Source organism: Pristis pectinata, chromosome 2 (assembly GCF_009764475.1).
Source record: "Pristis pectinata isolate sPriPec2 chromosome 2, sPriPec2.1.pri, whole genome shotgun sequence".
In the NCBI taxonomy this organism is placed as follows: Eukaryota; Metazoa; Chordata; class Chondrichthyes; order Rhinopristiformes; family Pristidae; genus Pristis; species Pristis pectinata.
In genome coordinates, this window is record NC_067406.1 from 27,387,120 (window position 1) to 27,410,251 (window position 23,132).

Consider the following 23,132-nt stretch of genomic DNA (forward strand, 5'->3'; position numbering starts at 1 on the left):
AACAAAATAGGTAATTACTAGCCTCGTGATTTTAAACTACAATGATCATAGATCAGTGTTTCAAGGGAATAGTATGTCAGGTATACATTGTTATTACAGAATGTTAGATAAAATGCTTAGGCACATACCTGAGCAGGATTGTATAATGAAAATAGTCTTGACTATTGAGAAAACGATCGGTAGTTTTATTAAATTGCATTATAAACCGTCCAAATAAATCACGCTCACAGAAATGCATTCTATTAAGGATTTCTCCTTGGCTCCTTCCTATTTTTTTAATCTGCAAGCTGCCATTTGGAAATATCACCCCAAAACAGTGTTAGTTTCTAACTGCTACCCCGTTCTATTTTATCAGCAACTCTCTTACCCTCTTTGAGTTGTCACTTTGTTTTTCCGACATCTAGTGCTGGATGAATAGAAAATTCCTCCAAATGAATATTGTAACATCTTCAGTATCCTTCACAAACTTTGTTCCCTAGTCACAGAGTCTATCCCTGTCCCTGGCAACTGTCTGAAATTGAAGCAGATGCAGCTTTGGTTCCATATCTGAGTGTAGGATCATCTTTGGACACAGATCTCCACAATATCTAGGGCTGCCTATTTCCACCTCTATAATACTGGCTGACTCTGTTCCATGCAGAAATCCTCATCCCAACCTTTATTGCAACAATGCCAAAGCATCCCTGGCTGGCTGGCCTTTCTTCTCCTCTTCACCAGACATTTGAGATAATGAGCATTTTGTTGATAGTATTCTCTCACATTGAATTCTGTCCACCCATGATTCAAGTGCTCACTGACCTTGGTTAACGTTATTACAGTGCCAGCGACCCGGGTTCAATTCCGTCCGCTGTCTGTGAGGAGTTTGTATGTTCTCCCCGTGTCTGCGTGGGTTCCCTCTGGGTGCTCCGGTTTCTTCCCACATTCCAAAGACGTACGGGTTAGGAAGTTGCGGTCATGCTATGTTGCTGCTGGAAGCATGGCGACACTTGCGGGCTGCCCCCAGAACACTCTATGCAAAAGATGCATTTCACTGTGTGTTTCAATGTACGTGTGACTAAAGATATCTTCTTACCTTGTCTTAACTAATAATTGGGTTTTCTAAATCTCATCCTTATTTTCAAATCACTACCTCTCTCCTCTCCTCCAGCTTTACAACTTTCCGAGATATCTGTATCCTTCCAGTGCTGCTCTCCTCACTGTCTTTTAATTTAATTCCTTTACCATTGGCAGTCAAGGCTCTAAGCTCTTAAATTTTCTTCATAAACCTTTCTTCTGATCTGCTACTCTTCGTATCTCTCAGATGCTCCATTTTTGATCAAGTTTTGTCATCTGTCCTAACATCGCCTTATGTGGTTGGTGTCAAATTTTGTTCGATAATGCTTCTATGAAATGGCTTGGGATGTATTGCAATGTTAAAGGAATTATATAAATAGAAGTAGCGGCTGTCATTATTGTTGCTGAGTAATGTGGGGGAGAAAAAACAACAGCAAACATTGTTGGAAACAAGATATTATTTGATTTTGGTTTCCTTGATGTGCAATGAAGTTCTTTGAAAATCAGAGGCGAGGTATGCTGCTCTTGTCTGATTTCGGTCAATACCAGTGGCAGAAACCTTTTATATATGGATTTTTGTACATTTTTGTAGCATTGTATTTGTTATAGTGATTTTTTTTAAAGAGTCTCAGATCCACAAATTAGCCTTCTGAAATTTCTGCCCAGTTATCTTAGAAATGGAATAATCATCAAATAATTCATTGGAATGAAATCCGACTTGCTCCTTCATTAATTATCCCCTAATGTCCTTTTACGTTCTGTGTGTTTTCACTCAGTCACTAGCCTGCTAGTCATGGATCCAGATCCTCTTTGCAATCATGTCTGATGTTTTCCTTCCAGCTAATAAGAACACCTACTGATAATATTAGTTTCCTTCAATATTGTCCAATATGAAGAATGTTTGACTGTGTTATTTCTGTTTGTCTTTTTCCTTGGTTGAAAAATACTAGTTTCTTTACCTTCCTTTGATAGCTTCACAATGCAATTCCATCCTTTTCTTATCCAGAATTAACATTCACCTGCTCATCTTGATGGAGATGGGTGGCATTGCGACAAGGTGGACAACATGATGGGGCAGCAGTTGGTAGTCACAGCTGCACAGACCTGGGTTCACTTCTGACCCTAGGTGCTGTGTGAGGATGTGCACTTCAAAGGTTGAGTATATTGTCATGTGCACAAGTACATGTATGCACAGGTACAATGGAAAACTTACTTGTAGCAGCATCACAGGCACAAAGCATCAGATGTAAAACATTCACAAGAAAAACATAAATTAACATATATTATACAAGAAAGAACACAGAATGTAAAGACGTTCTCCCCATGTGGAGGTCCTCCTGCTTGGGCTTCCTCCCCCACCAGAAAGAAGTGCTGGTAGATTACTTGGCCACTGTAAACTGCCTCTTAGAGTAGATAAGTGGCAAAAGAATCAGAAGGGCAAATTTGTGAGGGAGAATAAGCTGGCAGGGCTGCAAAGGAATAAGATGAGAGGAACTTGTTCTGCTTTGAGCTAGTATGGGCTGGGTGCACTGAATGGCCTCCTGTTGTTGTATGTAAGATTTATACCAACTTTGTTAGGTGACACTCTGAAAAACCGGAAAACCCAAGGTCTCCAGATCATCTGCTGTGCTCGTGAATATCATGAGTCATTTTTCATTGTTAAATAGCTGGTTACAGATTCTTCCTTTATTTGCATTTGCCAATGTGTCAATTCCAAAGGAATATCTGAAGGAACTTGCACAGGTTTATAAGAGGTTAATGAATAATCCAGAGAAACCTGGAGCAATACTTTGTGGCAGGATAATTGGTTAAATGCAGTGATGGGAAATTTTACACACTAGTTGAACAGGTCATCAGGAGAATGATTGAAGTCAGAACACAGCAGTGATTTAAAAAACAGCCAGAATCAGAATCAGATTTATTATCACTGATATATGATGTGAAATTCGTTGTTTTGCGGCAGTAGTACAGTGTAAAGACATAAATCTATAAATTACAAAAGTAAATAAATAGTGCAAAAACAAAAGGAATAATGAGGTAGTGTTGATGGGTTCATTGACCATTCAGAAATCTGATGGCGGAGGAGAAGAAGCTGTTCTTAAATTGAGTATAAGTCTTCAGGCTTCTGTACCACCTCACTGATGGTAGTAACGAGAAGGGGGCATGTCCCAGATGGTGAGGGTCCTCAGTGATGGATGCTGCCTTCTTGAGGCATCACCTCTTGAAGATATCCTCAATGGCGGGGAGGGTTGTGCCCGTGATAGAGCTGGCTGAGTCTATAACCCTGTGCAGCCTCTTGCGATCCTGTGCATTGGAGGTTCCATACCAGGCTGTGATGCAATCAATCAGAATGCTCTGCACTGTATGTCTATAGAAATTTGTAAAAGTCTTTGGCGACATACCAAATTTCCTCAAACTCCTAACAAAGTAGAGCTGCTGGCATGCGTTCTTCATGATTGCATCAATGTTTTGGATCCAGGATAAATCCTCTGAGATGTTGACACCCAGGAACTTGAGGCTGCTCACTCTTTCCACCGCTGACCCCTCAGTGAGGAATGGTGTGTTCTCCCAACTTCCCCTTCTTGAAGTCCACAATCAGTTTCTTGGTCTTGCTGACATTGAGTGTGAGGTTGTTTTTGCAACACCACTCAACCAGCCGATCTATCTTACTCCTGTAAGCCTCCTCATCGCCATCTGAGATTCTACCAACAATAGTGGTGTCATGGGCAAATTTATAGATGGTGCTTGTGCTGTGCTTAGCCATGCAGTCATGAGTGTAGAGAGAGTGGAGCAGTGGGCTGAGCACGCATCCTTGAGGTGCTACTGTGTTGATTGTCGGCGAGGAGGAGAAGTTATTACTCATCCGTACTGACTGTGGTCTCCCGATAAGGGAGTTGGGGATCCAGTTGCAGAGGGAGGTACAGGCACCCAGCTACAATCAGAAGTGATTAAAGCAGAAAAAGCTGAAAATACACAGCAGGTCAGGCAGTATCTGTGGACAGGGAAACAGAGTTAACCTTTTGGGTCAATGATTTATCATCAGGACTGAGCTGCTGAATATTTCCTGTTGTTATTTTAGATTTCCAACATCTAGAGTTTTTATTCTTATTGTTCTGAGGTACATCTGATTCTAATTATATGATGAATAGTGGGGAATAGATGATAGGTTGTGGATGATCATCAGAAGTGGCAAGATTTAGAAAGCAGCCATGTTTAAGTTGCAGATTAATGGGGAGTGAGGAAAGGGTTTGCGGGAGAGTTTTTCAGTTTTGACAGAAGTTTATTGACCTGAAACATTAATTCTGTTTCCCTTTCCACAAGCGCTGCCTGATCTGCTGAGTGTTTTCAGCATTTTCTCTGTCTGTTTTGGATTTCCAGCAAATTAATTTTTTTTCTTTTTCAATTATAATAAAAAAGCAGATGGTATTTTGAAAGGAGTAGATCAAATGGGCCAAAGAAACCTCCTTATCAGATCTTAAAAGGAGATGTTGGCAAATTAGATCACAAATTGGCTCACTTTCTGAAATCAAATATCAGCAGTACTGAGGTATATACTGAGAGTGAACAGGATGGTCTCAATTTCTCTTGGAAGAAGAGGTGTACTGCTGTTTCGTGGATACAAACATCAGGTGCAAATACCACTGGTGCCATCAATTTATATGGTAGAACATGAATCAGAAATGATGCCACAATCATAGTTCCTACCTAGTCAGACCAGCATATTTTATTATTGAGGCTGTTGGCCAAGTCTATTATTTCTTTTCTTTATTCCATCCTTCTCATTATGATAATGTGGAAGAACAGAGGGATCTTGGGGTCCATGTCCATAGATCTCTAAAGGTTGCCCGCAGGTTGATAGGGTTGTTTAGAAGGCGCATGATGTGTTGGCCTTTACTTGTTAGGGTATTGAGTTCAAGAGCTGCCAGGTAATGTTGCAGCTCTATAAAACTCTGGTTAGACCGCACTTGGAGTATTGTGTTCAGTTCTGGTTGCCTCATTATAGGAAGGATGTGGAAGCTTGAGAGATGGTGCAGAGGAAACTTACCAGGATGCTGCCTGGATTGGAGAGCGTGTCTTATGAGGACAGGTTGAGCGAGCTATGGCTTTTCTCTTTGGAGCAAAGGAGGATGAGAGTTGACTTGATAGAGGTGTACAAGATGATAAGAGGCATAGATCAAGTGGACAGTCAGAGACTTTATCCCAGGGTGAAAATGGCTCACATGAGGGGGCATAATTTTAAGGTGATTGGAGGAAGGTATAGGGGGATGTCAGAGGCAAGTTTTTTACACAGAAAGTGGTGGGTGCATGGAATGCACTGCCTGCAGAAGTGATGGAGGCAGATACATTAGGGACATTTAAGAGATAGCCACATGAATGATAGAAAAATGAAGGACTGTGTGGGAGGGAAGGGTTAGATAGATCTGAGAGCAGGATAAAATGTTGGCGCAACAACATGGACCAAAGGCCCTGTACAGTGCTGCAATATTCTATGTTCTATAATCTGATAAAATCAAAGCACAGCTTCACCCAGTTGTTTGGGTCATGATTTATACTGGGTGATATCTTACTTGTTTCAATCTTGGCACATTAGAGTAAATATTGGAATTCAAGGCAACCCATTCAGAGCCTCAGTCGATGAAAGAGTGGTTTGCAGATAAATCATTAAGCACTATAAAGTTTCTATGGTGACCTGCACTGCTGTCTACCATGGCTTCATTCCAGCATCATCAGTTTCTCAACTTAAGAACCAGAGCATAGTGTAATGAGCTTCTTGCATACTCTGCCAGAGGTGGCTATTAAATTTAAAACACCAATTCAAACAATATCATAGAGGATCAATACCAATTGCACTCCTCTCTGATGGATTCTGATTTCCTTCTGCTGTGTCATTTTGAGCACGTGCAGCTGTGGCATGTTTTGTTGTAGCTAGACACGCCAGCCACGCTTGCCAGAGGCCAGAAAATGTACTGGTAAGATGAGGATTCACCTCTTCAGTTAATCACATCAAATTGCCCTGCTTTATAGTAGGACAATGTCTGTAATGTAAAGATTTTATGAGGTAATCCAGCCCAGGACCCAAGGGAGTGACACTCACTATGACCTCATAACTCAATCCATTTCAGAACGCATCCTGGTGATTGTTGTAGGATGTTCCCCAGAACCTACATACCATTGCTAGGATTGGCCAGTCAAACAGAATTCTGTGAAGCTTTGGCCTCAGTACTCAACAACATTTTATCAAAATTGGAATGTTTATGCTTCAAAGGGACCGATTGCATTGGACAATTAAGAAGGAACTTGACGAGCACTTGGAAACAAAAAATATTGTTTTCCCTGGTGAAGGGGGCTGAAGGATGATCAGATACAGGTATATAAAATTATAGGAGGCATAGATAGGATAGATAGTCAGAATCTTTTTCCCACGGTAGGGGAATCAAAAAAAAGAGAGCACAGGTTTTAAGGTGAGAAGGAGTTTTAAAAGAGTTCTGAGGGGAATGTTTTTTACACAGTGATTGATGTGTTATTATGTGTTGTTATGTAGTTATAATAAAGAACTACAGTTCCCAGTAGGCAATGCAAGGGGTCACATGGGGGAACAGGAAGTGGCTGTAAAGAGCGGGAAAAGCAGCCAGCCTGTCTGTTGCAAGTCTGTTGCAGACTTGTTGTTTTGTTGTCTTAATAAATGTTCAGATGTTAAACCCACACCAAGTTTGTCTCGTGATGAAGAACAAACATAACTTGGTGTCAGAAGTTGGTGTGAGGTCTGAACAAGGAAAGTACATGAATACTGTGTGCAACTGAGAAAGAGATTCAGTGAGTACGAAAGAAAAGCTGTAAAAAGACGGAGAAAAAGCCGGCCGGCGTGGCGAAGGAGCACATTGTTCCTGAAATTCAGCAGTCACCGGATTTGCCAAGAGAGATTCAGGTGAGAGGCTGAGAATTCCTGTTATGGATAAGCTAAGTCCTCCCAAGCCTATGCAGTTTACTGGCAATCTAGCCGATAATTGGAAACACTTCAAACAGCGATTCAACATATATTTAGATGCTAGTGGAGCGGGAACGAACGATGAAAAATTGAAAGCGTCTATTTTTCTGCATGTGATTGGCAAAGATGCTTTGGACATCTATATCAGCTTTCAAATTGATGAGACAGCTTTTAAGTTGGGCACCTTGATGGAAAAATTTGAGGAGTATTTTATCCCAAGTAAAAACATCACATTTGAGAGAGAGAAATTCTTTTCCTGTGACCAGAAACAAGGTGTTAGCTTTGACCAATACTTAGCTGAGCTTCACACACTGAGTAAGTCTTGTGAATTTGGAGATTTGAGAAACTCACTAGTTAAAGACAGAATAGTTTGTGGAATTCCAGGTAACTGACTCAGAGAAAGACTGTTACGTGAAAAAGATTTGACCCTGGAAAAGGCGGTGAATATGTGTAGGTCAGCAGAAGCCACACGAGCACAATCTAAGGAACTGTACAGAGCAAACACAACAGTACATGCTGTGAAAACAGAGAAGAAGCTCCCAAGGCATTTCCGAAAGCAACAGCAAATCAAAGAGGAAGGCTCAAACAGCAAATGCAGCAGATGTGGAGGTAAACACATTCCAAAGATGTGCCCTGCTTATGGGAGATCCTGCAATAGTTGTGGAAAAAAGAATCACTTTGCAAGGTGCTGTAAAGCTGGGGCTAACAAGAGAAAGGTGCACACAGTTGATGAGAAAATGGAGGAATTCTTTGTGGATTCTGTACAGACTGTGGCTGCTGGTAAAACAGAATGGATTGTTCCAGTAACTGTGAATGAGACAGTAATTCCATTCAAGCTTGACACCGGAGCTCAGGTGAATCTGTTAGCCATGGATGATTATAAAACTCTCACAGTAAAGAGTAAGATTTACCCTGTGAAGTTAAAAGTGACAGGCTACACTGGAGAGAAAGTTCCAGTAAAAGGGGGCTGTATGGTGACCTTTAAGCACAAAAGGCAGCACTTAAAATCACAGCTACTGATTGTAGAAAAGAGAGTACAGCCGATATTAGGTCTGAGTGCATGTGAAAAGCTCAACCTAGTGAAAAGTAGTAGCTTCACATTCCAAAGATGACCACACAACACTCATGGAAGAGTATGCAGATGTCTTTGAGGGGCTCGGATGCTTACCTGATGTACACAAAATTCACATAGATGAGGCAGTGGCTCCTGTTGTCCATGTGTGCAGGAAAGTTCCGTTTCAACTTAGAGATAAACTTAAACAAGAACTAGCATGCATGGAACGAATGAATGTCATACAGAAAATTGAAGAACCAACAGATTGGGTGAGTTCACTGATCATTGTGCAAAAGAAAAATGGAGCATTGCGGATATGTCTAGACCCAAGAGATCTCAATAAAGCCATCAAGAGAGAGCATTTTAAATTGCCAACACGGGAGGAGATCATGTCCCGGTTTTCAGGTGCCAAGTGGTTTAGCAAGCTCGATGCATCGTCTGGGTTTTGGCAGATGAAGCTTGATGAGGCAAGTTCAAGACTGTGTACTTTTAGCACACCACAGGGAAGATATCGCTATCTTCGGCTGCCATATGGGATCCTGTCTGCACCAGAAGTCTACCATAAAACCATCCACATGATTTTTGAGGGCATATCTGGTGTCAAGACCATGATGGATGACATCATCGTCGGGGGGTCCACCAAGGAGGAACACAATACTCGACTGAGACAAGTGATTGATGTGACAAGGAATGTCAATATGAAATTAAATAAAGAGAAATGTGAGTTTGGTGTGAAGACACTGACCTTCATAGAAGATGTCATATCTGAGGAGGGAGTGAAGCCTGACCCAAGAAAGACATCAGCCATTAAAAACATGGAGAGGCCCCAAAACAAAGAGGAGGTGAGATATTTCTTAGGGATGGTGACTTACGTGGATAAGTTTATCCCTCGACTGTCAACAGTGTCAGCACCACTTAGGTCACTCCTTGAGCAACAAAATGAATGGATTTGGTCTCATGAGCAGGAAGAGTGTTTCCAGATGTTGAAAAGGGTCCTAACTGAAGAGCCTGTGCTGAAGTTTTATGATCCAGAAAGGTGTATCAGGATACCTGATGTGTCCCAGCACGGCTTTGGATCAGTACTGCTGCAGCAGCATGATGGCAAATGGCAACTTGTGGCCTATGCATCAAGGGCTTTAACAAGTGCGGAAACCAACTATGCACAAATAGAGAAAGAGCTTCTCGCCACTACATATGCATGTGAAAGGTTCCATCAGTATATCTATGGGCAAGATATTGAAGTGGAGACAGACCATAAACCACTGGTCTCAATTATGTCCAAACCACTGAATGACTGTCCCATGAGGATACAGCGCATGTTGATAAGGCTGCAGAAATATGATGTGAAGATGATCTACACACCGGGAAAATATATGTTTGCTGCTGATGCTCTGTCTCGAGCAGTTGACAAGACAGAAAAAAGTGACCAACAGGTTAATGCAGATATACAGGCCTATGTTGACATGATAGTCACCTCTCTTCCAGTATTTCCGGATAGAACAGAGCAGATTAGGAAAGCAGCAGAGGCAGATGAAACAATGAAAGTACTCAAGGATACAATATGGAAAGGATGGCCAGCAGCAAAGGATGATGTCCAATGTGTATTCGGGATTGGGCATGCAGAGCTGAACTGTCAGTAGTGAAAGATATGGTTTTCAAAGGGCACAGGTTTGTGATTCCAATGTCACTATGCAAGGAGATGCTCCAGAAGATAGACTAAGGGCATCTTGGGGAGGAAAAGTGTAAATGTAGAGTACGTGAAGTGATGTACTGGCCAAGAATGAACCAAGACATCAGCTGGACTACTGCTTCATGTGAAATATGCCTTACCTACAGACCAAAGCAGCAAGCAGAACCACTTACACCACACCCTGTACCAGACAGGCCATATTTCAAAATTGGAGTGGGTTCGTTTGACTGTAATGGGAAGAGCCATGTTGTTGTAACAGACAACTTTTCCAATTACCCAGAGGCTGCAACACTGCAATCAACGTCCAGCAAAGCAGTTATCACGTTCCTGAAAGCTGTGTTTGTGAGACATGGAGTTCCATGTGAAGTAGTGTCAGACAATGGTCCACAATTTTCGAGCAGTGAATTTGAATCCTTTGCCAATGTTTGGGGGTTTCGACATATAACCTCAAGCCCACATCACCCAAAATCTAATGGCCTAGCAGAGAGTTCAGTTAAGGTGGTGAAGGGTCTCATGAAGAAAGCACAAGATGGATGAGAGGATTTCCATAGAAGTCTAATGATTTACAGAAGTGCGCCACTGCAGAACAGCCTTCCACCAGCCCAAATGCTGATGAGTTGACGCATACGCACTAACCTTCCAATACATGAAAACCTGTTGACACCTGAAGGAGCACACAAGGTCAAACAGCCTAAAGAAGAAGGGAAAGAAAAACAGAAACGGAATCACGACAAGACAGTGAAAAGCCTACCAATCTTGAGGCCTGGGGATCAAGTGCGAATCCGAGATCATGATTCTGGCACATGGTCCATGCAAGGAGTTGTGCAAGAGGAAGTAAATCCACATTCATACCAGATCCAGACGGAGCGAGGGACACCTCTGAGGAGGATCTACGTAGATCTACAACCACAAGCTCGAACCCGTCTCCTGTCAGTACACCAAAAGGGCCAGCATATGGAGAAAATGAACATGTGGACCAGAGTTCCCAGAAAAACACCAATACAGTCGATGAAAGCAACACACCTGTGGAAACAAGTACCAGACCAAAAAGGACAATAAAACCACCACCTCAGAGACTGATTGAAAGCTGCTGAGTAGACAAGGGTTCTTGGCAGGTTTATAAGGACAAAGTATTGTGTTTGTTTTTCTTTAAAGGGGGAAGAGGTGTTATTGGACTGCTTCTGTGGATTTTATCCATTCTCCCCATGACCAAATGCATTTCCCCCAACTGCTGTGGTTTCCTCCCACATCCAAAAAAGTGTGTGGGCTGGTAGGTTAATTCTCCACTGCAAATTGCCCCTACAATGGGTGAGTAGTAGAATCTGGGAGGAGCTGATGGGAATGTAATGAGAATGGGTTGTAGTTGGGAATAGGATTCTCTGTGATCTGTGAGCCGCTTTGACTTGATGGTATGAAATGGCTGCCTCCTGTGCTATAAGGAAGTTTGACAAAATGGAAATAGAGCAGGTGGAATGGCTTGGCTTTGATGTAGAACTAGAATTAGCACTATTGCAGGACAATAGCAATAGGAGCAGGCTGTTTGACTAATCACTCATTTCATATCTATGTTTAGAGGCCAGTGATCCCAACTTGCAATGTCTGGATTTTCAGATAAATAGAGAAAGTCTGAGAACTAAGAGCACAGATAAACCTGGTGTCTGCATCTTTGCAGTAAGGGAGCCTCCACTATTTTCTAATAGTGAGGACTATCTAGTGCTCCTACTGTTGTCTAAATGACATGTCTAATGTCACATGATATTTTTTGATTTTTTTTTTCCAATCCAATTTTAATTAGCCACATGGCTGCTAAGCCCAAAAAAGCACACCAACACTTCTACTGCCTCAGAAGGCTATGGAAATTCAGCATGTCCCCAATTACTCTTACCAATTTTTACAGATACACCATAGAAAGCATCCTCTCCAGATGCATTGCAACTTGGTGTGGCAACTGTTCTGCTCAAGACTGTAAGGTATCGCAGAAAGTTGTGAAAATAGCCCAGTCCATCACGCAAAACAGCCTCCCCTCCATTGACTCCATCTACACTACCTGCTACCTCAGGAAAGCAGCTGAAATATTCATGGGCCCCTCCCACCCAGGTCATTCTCTCTCCTTCCCTCCCATTGGGCAGAAACAAAAACTTGAGAGCATGTACCAACAGACTCAAGGACAGCTCTAATCTTGCTGTTATCAGACTCTTGAATGCACCTCTCCTACACTAAAAGATGAACTCTTGACTTCCCAATCCACCTCGTCGTGTTCCTTGCACTTTATTTGTCCATATACACTACACTTTCTCTGTAATGGTAACACTATATTTTTCATTCTGTTTTTCTTTTTACTGCTTCAAAATACTTATGTATGGCATGATTTGCCTGGATGACACAAAATAAAAGCTTTTCAGTATATCTTGGTACATGTGACGATAATAAACCAATCCAAACCAATCCATTCCAATTTGACTCTTCTGACCATCTTGTTCATCTATGACTAGGATTCTGTCATCCTTAAATCAACAGCTCAAATACTGCACAGACATTTCTCTGATTGCTTAACAAGTCCTGTCAGCAGTCAATAAAGAGGTTTCTCTCCCCTGAACTGAATTTTGAAGGATTACATCTGAAACAATAACTTGTCTTTCCCTATCAGATGCTGTTTGACCTGTTGTACATATCCAACGCGTTCGCTTTAACTGCAAATTTTCAGCAATAGTAGTCATTTTATTTCTGTTTCCAACTATTACCTTTCTGCTAATCCCTTTGCTGCCTGTTTGCCAATTGCCTGGGGGTTTGTTCTGAGATGTAAGCTTGTTTCTGAGCAATGCAGTCTTAATCTTGGACTCCACTGGTAGAGGCCATTATAAAGACATTCCAGTTCAACCACTGAGGATTACTCACCTACCAGTTTTGTCTTGGAGGCTCCAAGAATTAAGGATTAAATTCTTCAGTATTAATCCATAAATAACCTAGGAGAAAAGTCACAGGGACATTTTTTTAAAAAAAGTGTTTTGTTTCTTCGTCCTTGAATACATTTTGCTGAATAATTACTGGAGATAGTGAAAAAGGCTGTATGGCTGATGGTCAAGAAACACTCAAGTTCAGCAATGAGGATCCTGTTTGAATTTCAATTTGTGTGGACAGGCAGGGCATCATGAAGATGAGTAAAATGGATAATCAATCACAAGAGATGGAATTGGGCTTTGATGCCCTGAAGCCATGTGATGAAAACTGCTTGAATGTGTCCAAATTATGCTAAGTGGTGCCAACTGTAGCTCTAACTACTATCAACAGCCCATGGATTGAAACAGACCTTCCTGTATTGAATAGATGAACATTATTTCTTATTTGGAAAACACACAGAACTGCAGATGCTGCAATCTGAAACCAAAGCATACGTGCTGGAAGAACTCAGCCAGTCAAGCGGCATCTGTGGAAAGGGAAACCAGTTAACATCTCGAGTCAGGGTCCCTTCCTCAAAACTTCCCACATGTCTGATATTTCTTATTTATTCACATCATTGGGTTTATGGGGAAGCTACATGTTATTTGGTAGTTGAGGGCAATTTTTAATGGGTTTGAATTTGATCAATAGGAAACAACTTTAAAAAGAATACAGTATACCAGATGTTTTGCAAGTTTTTTTTGGATTATCATAGTAACTGGATCTTACCATAGATGAATGTCCGGTTGTATGAACAAACTAGAACAGCTGGAATTGATAATTTGATGTAGAGCAGAGAAAATTAAATGAAGACTTGATAGAGATATTCAAAATCATGGTTTGACAGAATAAATAAGGAGAATATGCAGTGGCAGAGAGTTCAGTAACCAGGGGACATAAATGCACAAACAAACCAGAGGCTGCCTGAACACATTTTTCTTTACACTGTGGGTGGCTATGATCTGGGACACGTTTCTTGAAAGGGTGGTGGAAACAGATTCATCAGTAATTTTCAAAAGGGAGTTGAATAAATTCTTGAAGGGAGAAAAATAACAGAGCTCTAACCAGTTCTTTCAAAGAGCTGGCAGACACCCAATGGACTGAATGGTCTTCTTTGCCATGAGATTCTATGATTCTATATACCATTTGATTTTTCTTTTGGTTTAAAGTTCCTCATTTTTGCTTCTATTTCTTTGTTTCTTTTTTTTTTGTGAAGAGGAGACTCAATCCACGAGCCTCATTTTTCAAACCTGGAAGGCAACCTTTCTTTCATTTCCTTTCTTGGTTCTCGCTTGCTGATACACATTGCTACATTTATTAAGCAAAGGGAGCTAGGGGAAAATTCATTTTTGATTTCACATCTTGTTCATTGCTCATTATTTATTCTTCATTCAATTCCTGAAAAAAAAACTTTTGCAAGTTGATCTGTGCAGGCAGTGTCATAGCAACAACACGGGCTCTAATGCAAGGGAAGAACAAATTGGTTGCTGGTGATGCGCTTGTGAAAAGTCAAAGGTCAAGGATTACTTTCAAGTAAATTCCCGATGTGAGAAGCTTTATCACATACCAAGATTATTATTGCCTGCTGCTCCATTTAAAATTGTATTTGTATTTTTAAAAACCGTTCATTCTTTTTCCTCAGTCTATAACCAGATGTCAATTGATGCATCTGATTCATTTTATTTCTTTTCACCTAGTTCCACCTGCCTATGTTTTCCATTAAATGTGCCAATGCATATTGTCAACGATTTACAGGATTTAGTGAAAATTTTCTGATGTAAGGGCTGAAGTATGTCAGCTAGACCGCAGAGGTGATGTTGTCAGGAGCAATATGAATGTGATGTATGAGAATTCAACATTTCCCGATTTTCCACCTGAGTGAATTTACAACAAAAAAAAGACAAATTGCTAATGGAATGTTGAGGGATATCTCAGCTTCTTTACAAATAATACAATGTTGGGATTAGGATTATGTTTCATTGCAGTAATGTAAGATTATGTGAGACACCTCCTGATCTCGCAATGTTGCAAGTCTGAATTCCTTTTATCAGCCACAGGAGAGGAATTTCATGTGGGCAAAGCAATGATTAACCTTAAAATAAAACAAGCAAATTGGCTATATTGAACCAGAATGATCAATGTATAATGCATTAGTCACAAATCTGGAACAACTATTTATGTATAAGGCCATCAATGATTCAACAGAACTATTGTTTAGTGCTTGTCTCAGGTTGGAGGGCTTCATTGTTTTAGAGGATTAATATTGCTAATATAGATGTATATATCATATATTTAGCACAATCAGGATAAACCAATTATGAAAGTACAAGTAATCTCAGAATATATTGAATCACAAGGCATAATAAGCTGTTTCTGGGAACAGAGATCTACCTGGCAAGCAGAATCCCAAGATATTCCATTAGTATATAAGGGGAAAGGTCGCCAGGGAAAGAGTGGGTCCCGTTAGGGACCACAGGTGTAATATTGTGTGGAGACAATGTGGGTAAGGACTTAACTCAATACTTCTCATCTGTATTCACCAAGGAGGTGAAGGAGGTTAAGTTAGAGAGATATGTGGGAGGAAGGGGTTAGATAGTCATAGGTGTGGTTTGAAGGGCGGCACAACATGATGGGCCGAAGGGCTTGTATTGTGCCGTATTGTTCTATGGTTCTATGGAGAAGGATGTGGAAGATAGTGACTTACATAGAAACATAGAAACAGAGAAAACCTACAGCACAGTACAGGCCCTTCACCCCACAAAGTTGTGCCGAACATATCCCTACCTTAGAAATTACTAGGCTTACCCATAGCCCTCTATTTTCCTAAACTCCATGCACCTAATCAGAAGTTTCTTAAAAGACCCTATTGTATCCTCCTCCACCACCGCTGCCGGTAGCCCATTCCACACACTTAACACTCTCTGAGTAAAAAACTTACCCCTGACATCTCCTCTGTACCTACTCCCCAGCACCTTAAACCTGTGTTCTCTTGTGGCAACCATTTCAGCCCTGGGAAAAGGCCTCTGACTATCCACATGATCAGTGCCTCTTATCTTATACACCTCTATCAGGTCCCCCCTCATCCTCCGTCGCTCCAAGGAGAAAAGGCTGAATTCACTCAACCTGCTTTCATATGGCATGCTCCCCAATCCAGACAACGTCCTTGTAAATCCCTTCTGCACCCTTTCTATGGCTTCCACATCCTTTCTGCAGTGAGGTGACCAGAACTGAGCACAGTACTCCAAGTGGGGTCTGACCAGGGTCCTATATAGCTGCAACATTACCTCTCGGCTTCTAAATTCAATTCCACATTGATGAAGGACAATACACCATATGCCTTCTTAACCACAGATTCAACCTGCGCAGCCACTTTGAGCGTCCTATGGACTTGGACCCCAAGATCCCTCTGATCCTCCACACTGCCAAGAGTCTTACCGTTAATATTATGTTCTGCCATCATATTTGACCTACCAAAATGAACCACTTCACACTTATCTGGGTTGAACTGCATCTGCCACTTCTCAGCCCAGTTTTGCATCCTATCTATGTCCCGCTGTAACCTCTGCTGTGTCATCAGCAAACTTACTAACCCATTCCTCCACTCCCTCATCCAGGTCATTTATAAAAATCACGAAGAGTAAGGGTCCCAGAACAGATCCCTGAGGCACACCACTAGTCACTGACCTCCATGCAGAATATGACCCATCAACAATCACTTTTTGCCTTCTGTGGGCAAGCCAGTTCTGGATCCACAAAGCAATGTCCCCTTGGATCCCATGCCTCCTTACTTTCTCAATAAGCCTTGCATGGGGTACCTTATCAAATGCCTTGCTGAAATCCATATACACTACATCTACTGCTCTTCCTTCATCAATGTGTTTAGTCACATCCTCAGCAAATTCAATCAGGCTCGTAAGGCAGGACCCGCCCTTGACAAAGCCATGCTGACTATTTCTAATCATATTATACCTCTCCAAATGTTCATAAATCCTGCCTCTCAGGATCTTCTCCATCAACTTACCAACCACTGAAGTAAGACTCACTAGTCTATAATTTCCTGGGCTATCTCTACTCCCTTTCTTGAATAAAGGAACAACGTCCGCAACCCTCCAATCCTCCGGAGCCTCTCCCGTCCCCATTGATGATGCAAAGATCATCGCCAGGGGCTTTGCAATCTCCTCCCTTGCCACCCACAGCAGCCTGGGGTAAATCTCATCTGGTCCCGGCGACTTATCCAACTTGATGCTTTCCAAAAGCTCCAGCACATCCTCTGTCTTAATATCTACGTGCTCAAGCTTTTCAATCTGCTGCAAGTCATCACTATGATCACCAAGATCCTTTTCCATAGTGAATACTGAAGTAAAGTATTCATTAAGTACCTCTGCTATTTTTTCCAGATCCATACGCACTTTCCCACTGTTACAATTGATAGGTTCTATTCTTTCACATCTTATTCTCTTACTCTTCACATACTTGTAGAATGCCTTGGGGTTTTCCTTAATCCTGCCTGCCAAGGCCTTCTCATGGCCCCTTCTGGTTCTCCAAATTTCCATCTTAAGCTCCTTCCTGTTAGCCTTATAATCTTCCAGATCTCTAACATTACCAAGCTCTCTGAACCTTTCGTAAGCTTTTCTTTTCTTCTTGACTAGATTTATTACAGCCTTTGTACACCACAATTCCTGTACCCTATCATAACCTCCCTGTCTCATTGGATTGTACCTATGCAGAACTCCACACAAGTATCCCCTGAACATTTGCCACATTTCATCCGTACTTTTCCCTGAGAACATCTGTTCCCAATTTAAGCTTCCAATTTCCTGCCTGAGAGCCTCATAATTCCCCTTACCCCAATTAAATGCTTTTCTAACTTGTCTGTTCCCCTCTCTCTCCAATGCTATTGTAAAGGAGATAGAATTATGATCACCATCTCCAAAATACTCTCCCACTGAGAGATCTGACACCTGACCTGGTTCATTTCCCAATACCAAATCAAGTACAGTCTCTCCTCTTGTTGGCTTATCTATATATTGTGTCAAGAAACCTTCCTAAGCACACCTAAGAAACTCCACCCCATCTAAACCCTTTGCTCTAGGGAGATGTCAATCGATATTTGGAAAATTAAAATCTCCCATCACAACGACTCTGTTATTATCACAACTTTCCAGGATCTGTTTCCCTATTTGCTCCTCGATATCCCTGTTACTATTGGGCAGCCTATAAAAAACACCCAGTAAAGTTATTGACTCCTTCCTGTTCATAACCTCCACCCACAGAGACGCCGTAGACAATCCCTCCATGACGTCCACCTTTTCTGCAGCCGTGACACTATCTCTGATCAACAGTGTTGTGCCCCCACCTCTTTTGCCTCCCTCCCTGTCCTTTCTGAAACATCGAAAACCCGGCACTTGAAGTAACCATTCCTGTCCCTGAGTCATCCAAGTCTCCGTAATGGCCACCACATTGTAGCTCCAAGTACTGATCCACGCTCTAAGCTCACCCGTTTTGTTCACAATACTCCTTGCGTTAAAATAGACACATCTCAAACTGTCGGTCTGAGCACGTCCCTTCTCTCTCACCTGCCTATCCTTCCTTTTGCCCTGTCTACAAGTTTTCTCTATTTGAGAACCAAACACCTCTTCCCCAGTCTCTCCAGTTCGGTTCCCACCCCCCAACAATTCTAGTTTAAATTCTCCCCAGTAGCCTTAGCAAACCTCCCCGCCAGGATATTGGTCCCCCTGGGATTCAAGTGCAACCTGTCCTTTTCGTACAGGTCAAACCTGCTACAAAAGAGGTCCCAATGATCCAGAAATCTGAATCTCTGCTCCCTGCTCCAATCCCTCAGCCACGCGTTTATCCTCCACCTCATTCTATTTCTATACTCACTGTCGCATGGCACAGGCAGTAATCCCGAGATTATTACCTTTGCGGTCCTGTTCTTCAGCCTTCTGCCAAGCTCCCTAAAGTCTCTTTTCAGGACCTCATCCCTCTTTCTACCTATGTTGTTGGAACCAGCATGTACCATGACTTCTGGCTGCTTTCCCTCCCAGTCAGGAATGCTGTGGACCCGATCAGAGACATCCTGGACCCTGGCACCTGGGAAGCAACATACCATCTGGGATTCTCGCTCATGTCCACAGAACCTCCTGTCTGTTCTGCTGACTATCGAGTCCCCTATCACTATTGCCCTCCTCTTCTCCTCCCTTCCCTTCTGAGCAGCAGGACCAGTCCCAGTGCCAGAGACCTGGCTACTGCCACTTGATCCCTGCAGGTCATCCCCCTCAACAGCATCCAAAGCAGAATACCTGTTTTTGAGGGGAACAGCCTCCAGGGTCCTCTGCACTGTCTGCCTGTTCCCTTTCTCTTTCCCTCCCCTGACAGTCACCCATCTATCTGCTGGACCTTAGAAGTACCTGCTCTAAGGGGGGTGGGGGGGGGGAACTGCCTCTCGATGCGCAGCATCTGCATAACTCTCTCCCTCCCTAATGCTTCGCAGTGTTTGAAGCTGCGACTCCAGCTCATCAATTCTGAGCCCAAGTTCCTCCAACTTCAAGCACTTACTGCAGATGTGGTCACTGTGCACCACAGCAGGGTCCACTAGCTCCCATATCATGTAGCTGCAGCACATCACCTTGCCCTTCATCTGAACTATTTTGTTTCTTACCAGCTGCAGTCTATTTAAAGATTATAACAATAACAGTAAACCTTACCTTTACTTACCAGCTACTCACCAGTGTTGTTGCAGATGGCCTCCGCCTCTTGATGCCGAAGTCTGTTGTGTCGAAGCCACTCACTCTGACACTATCCTCTCCGACAATGGCCGCTCCAAAATCGCTGCTCCACTAGACTCGACCTCCTTTTTATTGGCCCCTCTAAATTCTGCAAGAACAAAAAAGCTGGCCAAAAAAAACGAAACACACGAGCTTTTTAAATACTCTGTCCGTACCTGTTCAGGACCCGCTGCTCCAACGTCTCCTGGGCCGGTATGTTCAGGGAGGGTATGTGAATAATCTGGATCAGTTGAGTGTGAAGGAGGAGCAGCCAGATATGCAGAAGAGATATCTCAGATTGTTATGGTTTAAGGGTGATAACAGAGATGGGAAGGGGTATGTCTGTACAGAGATTAAAGACATGAGTGAGAATTTTTAATTAAGGAATTGCAGACTAGGAGCCATTGTTGGTCAGTGAACACAATGTGTTGGGTGGACACATTGGGATATGAGGTAGCTAGTAGTAGATCATTGTGGATGTCAGCTTATTTATTGTACTCAGGAAGCTGAATTTTTTTTAAAGGTAAACTTGTGAAAAGTGGAAGAGTTTTTATGAACATTAAATTTGATACAAGATTGAGTCTTTTAGTTCCTACCACCTGGTCTTTGTTGCAGCCACTCTTTGAAAGGATATGGATCCTTCATATATGAGTGTGCACTTGAGCATTTTACCTTGACATTGGAAATAAGCCATGTTGCACATTGTTTCCTAACACTGCATCTTAAAACACCAGCATATATTGCTGTTTATTCGAACAGGGATTAAAAGAAAGCTGTTTTCTTAAAAAAATGTGATGCTTCTGGAGGAACAGGAAACAAGTCCTGATATGTAGAGAATGCATATCAGTTAAATCTGTGTTCTTGAATGTGTTGAGTGTTTAAATGTATGTTCTGTTTTTTTTAAAAAAATAGCTTCCTTTCCTTAATGTACTGGTCTTCCAGAAAGATGAGTCACTGGAATAATACTCCGTAGAATTTTAGACCAGCACTGGCTGTGATCCCTTACCGCCTTCTCCTCCTTAGGCAGTCCCTCGGGATAGAGGGTAACTTCCACATTGGTTTTGTGGGTTCTGAGGTGGCTAAAGAGTCCAATGTAGGAACTGTAGACCCTTCCACAGATGGCCGGACACTTTGTCAGGTGGTGTACTCCTTCTGACACTCACGTATGCTCCTATTGGCCTTGAGGTTTTCAATACCATTCCAGGCGCTCCTTTTAAGAGGTTTGACCCCATTGTGGGGAACAAACTCATGATCGTGAGATTAAGAGAATCTTGCCCTACTGACTAAGTTAGCTGGGTTTGTACATGTTAGTTCCTTTATAGTCACAAGCAGTTTTAGGAAAAAATATGCCTTACCCATATAGAACAGGTAAATGCACATTATGTGTTCATGGACTAAACTAATCATTTTCTAAATTCATTGATAAATTTCGAAATTAATTTACTGCCCAATTATGTAGCCATTAATAGCAAGGCCAGGATTTACTGCTATGCCTATTTGTCCTTGTAAATATGATGGTGAGCAGTCTAATTGATCCTCTACAGTCTACATTTTTGAAGCTACTTGCAAATTACTGTTGGGTTGGAGTTCTGTGATTCAACCCAGTGATGGTGAAGGAATGGCAACATATTTCCATATTATTACCATGTCTAATTTGGAGAAGAACTTGGTGGTGAGTTTTTCCCATGTGCCTGATGCCATTGTCCATCCAGTTATTAGAAGGTTTGTGAAATGTTGCGGACAAAACCTTGGAAACTTTGTGTAGTGTATCTTTCGGGTGGCACAATCTGCAACCGTGGTCTGCCAGTGATAGAAAGTGATAGACATTTAATTATGTGATTGGTATGCAAATCTGTCAGTCTCCCTTGTCTTAAATGTTGTTGAGATTCTTGAGTGTTATTGAAGCTGTGTAAAGAATTCCACCAGTCTTTTACTGGCATCCAGTGGAGAAAGTAAAGGCTTTGTTGAGTTAGAGGGTGAGCCACATACCATGGAATACAGAAGTTCTCATCTGGTTCAATTAGGTTGCTGGTGAACAGTGACCCCCTTGCCCTCCACTCCCACAATGCTGATCATGAGGTCATGGGAATATCGTTGATGTCAGTGCTGTTGAACATAGAACCATAGAACAATACGGCACAATACAGGCCCTTCGGCCCACCATGTTGTGCTGCCCTTCAAACCACACCTAAGACTATCTAACCCCTTCCTCCCACATATCCCTCTATCTTAAATTCCTCCATATGCCTATCTAACAATCTTTTGAACTTGTCCAATGTATCAGCCTCCACCACCACCCCAGGCAGCGCATTCCATGCACCAACCACTCTCTGGGTGAAAAACCTCATTCTGACATCACACTTGAACTTCCCACCCAATGCCTTGAAGCCATGTCCTCTTGTTTTGAGCATTGGTGCCCTGGGAAAGAGGCGCTGGCTGTCCACTCTATCTATTCCTCTCAATATCTTGTATACCTCTATCATGTCTCCCCTCATTCTCCTTCTCTCCAATGAGAACAGCCCGAGCTCCTTTAGTTTCTCCTCATAATCCATACTCTCTAATCCAGGCAGCATCCTGGTAAATCTCCTTTGCACCCTTTCCAACGCCTCCACATCCTTCCTATAATGAGGTGACCAGAATTGGACACAGTACTCCAAGTGTGGCCTAACCAGAGTTTTGTAAAGCTGCATCATCACTTTGCGGCTCTTAAACTCGATCCCCCAACTTATGAAAGCTAACATCCCATAAACTTTCTTAACTACCCTGTCCACCTGCGAGGCAACTTTCAGTGATCTGTGGATATGAACCCCCAGATCCCTCCTCTCCTCTACACTGCCCAGAATCCTGCCATTTACCTTGTACTCTGCCTTGGAGTTTGTCCTTCCAAAGTGTACTACCTCACACTTCTTTGGATTGAACTCCATCTGCCACTTGTCAGCCCAGCTCTGCATCCTATCAATATCCCTCTGCAAGCTTCTACAGCCCTCCACACTATCCACAACACCACCGATCTTTGTGTCATCTGCAAACTTGCTAACCCAGCCTTCCACCCCCTCATCTAAGTCGTTAATAAATAACACAAAAAATAGAGGTCCCAGAACCTATCCCTGCGGGACGCCACTAGTCACAGCCCTCCAATCAGAATGCACTCCATCAAGTCAGTTGGTTAGATTCTCTCTTGTTGCAAATGTCATTGCCTTGCTCTTGAATGTTAACTATCATTTATCAGCCTAAGTGTGAATTTTTTCCTGGTCTTGCTACATGCAGACATTACATGATTCATTATTGTGGATGGGGTTTGTGAACAGAACAGATTATTGTGCAGTCATCAGTAAACATACTTGCTTCTAAGCTTATGATGGAGAGTAGGGTGATTGGTGAAACAGCTGAGATGGTTGGGCCTCAGACACTGCCCTGAAAAATACCTGCAGCAATGTCCTGAGGCTGAGATGATTGGTCTCCAAGTAATTCATTTGGACTAGCTGTAACTCCAGCTATTAGAGAGTTTTTCCCTGTGTTCTCACTGAGATTCTTCTGCTTATCAGGTATACACACACAGTTTTGAGATCATTTGCCTATTCGTGGAGCCTATTATTTTCTTACTAAGATAAGAAGCTTTGTTAGTCACATGTACGTTGAAACACA

General features: G+C 42.3%; 1 protein-coding gene across 1 annotated transcript in view; it reads left to right on the forward strand.

The window, feature by feature from the left end:
* dcc (DCC netrin 1 receptor) overlaps positions 1 to 23,132 on the forward strand; it is a 703,166-nt gene that overhangs the window by 39,250 nt on the left and 640,784 nt on the right. Inside the window, exon 2 of the mRNA XM_052034012.1 lies at positions 19,672 to 19,852. Within this exon, the coding sequence (XP_051889972.1) occupies positions 19,672 to 19,852 (181 nt within the window). The remainder of the gene's footprint in view (positions 1 to 19,671; positions 19,853 to 23,132) is intronic.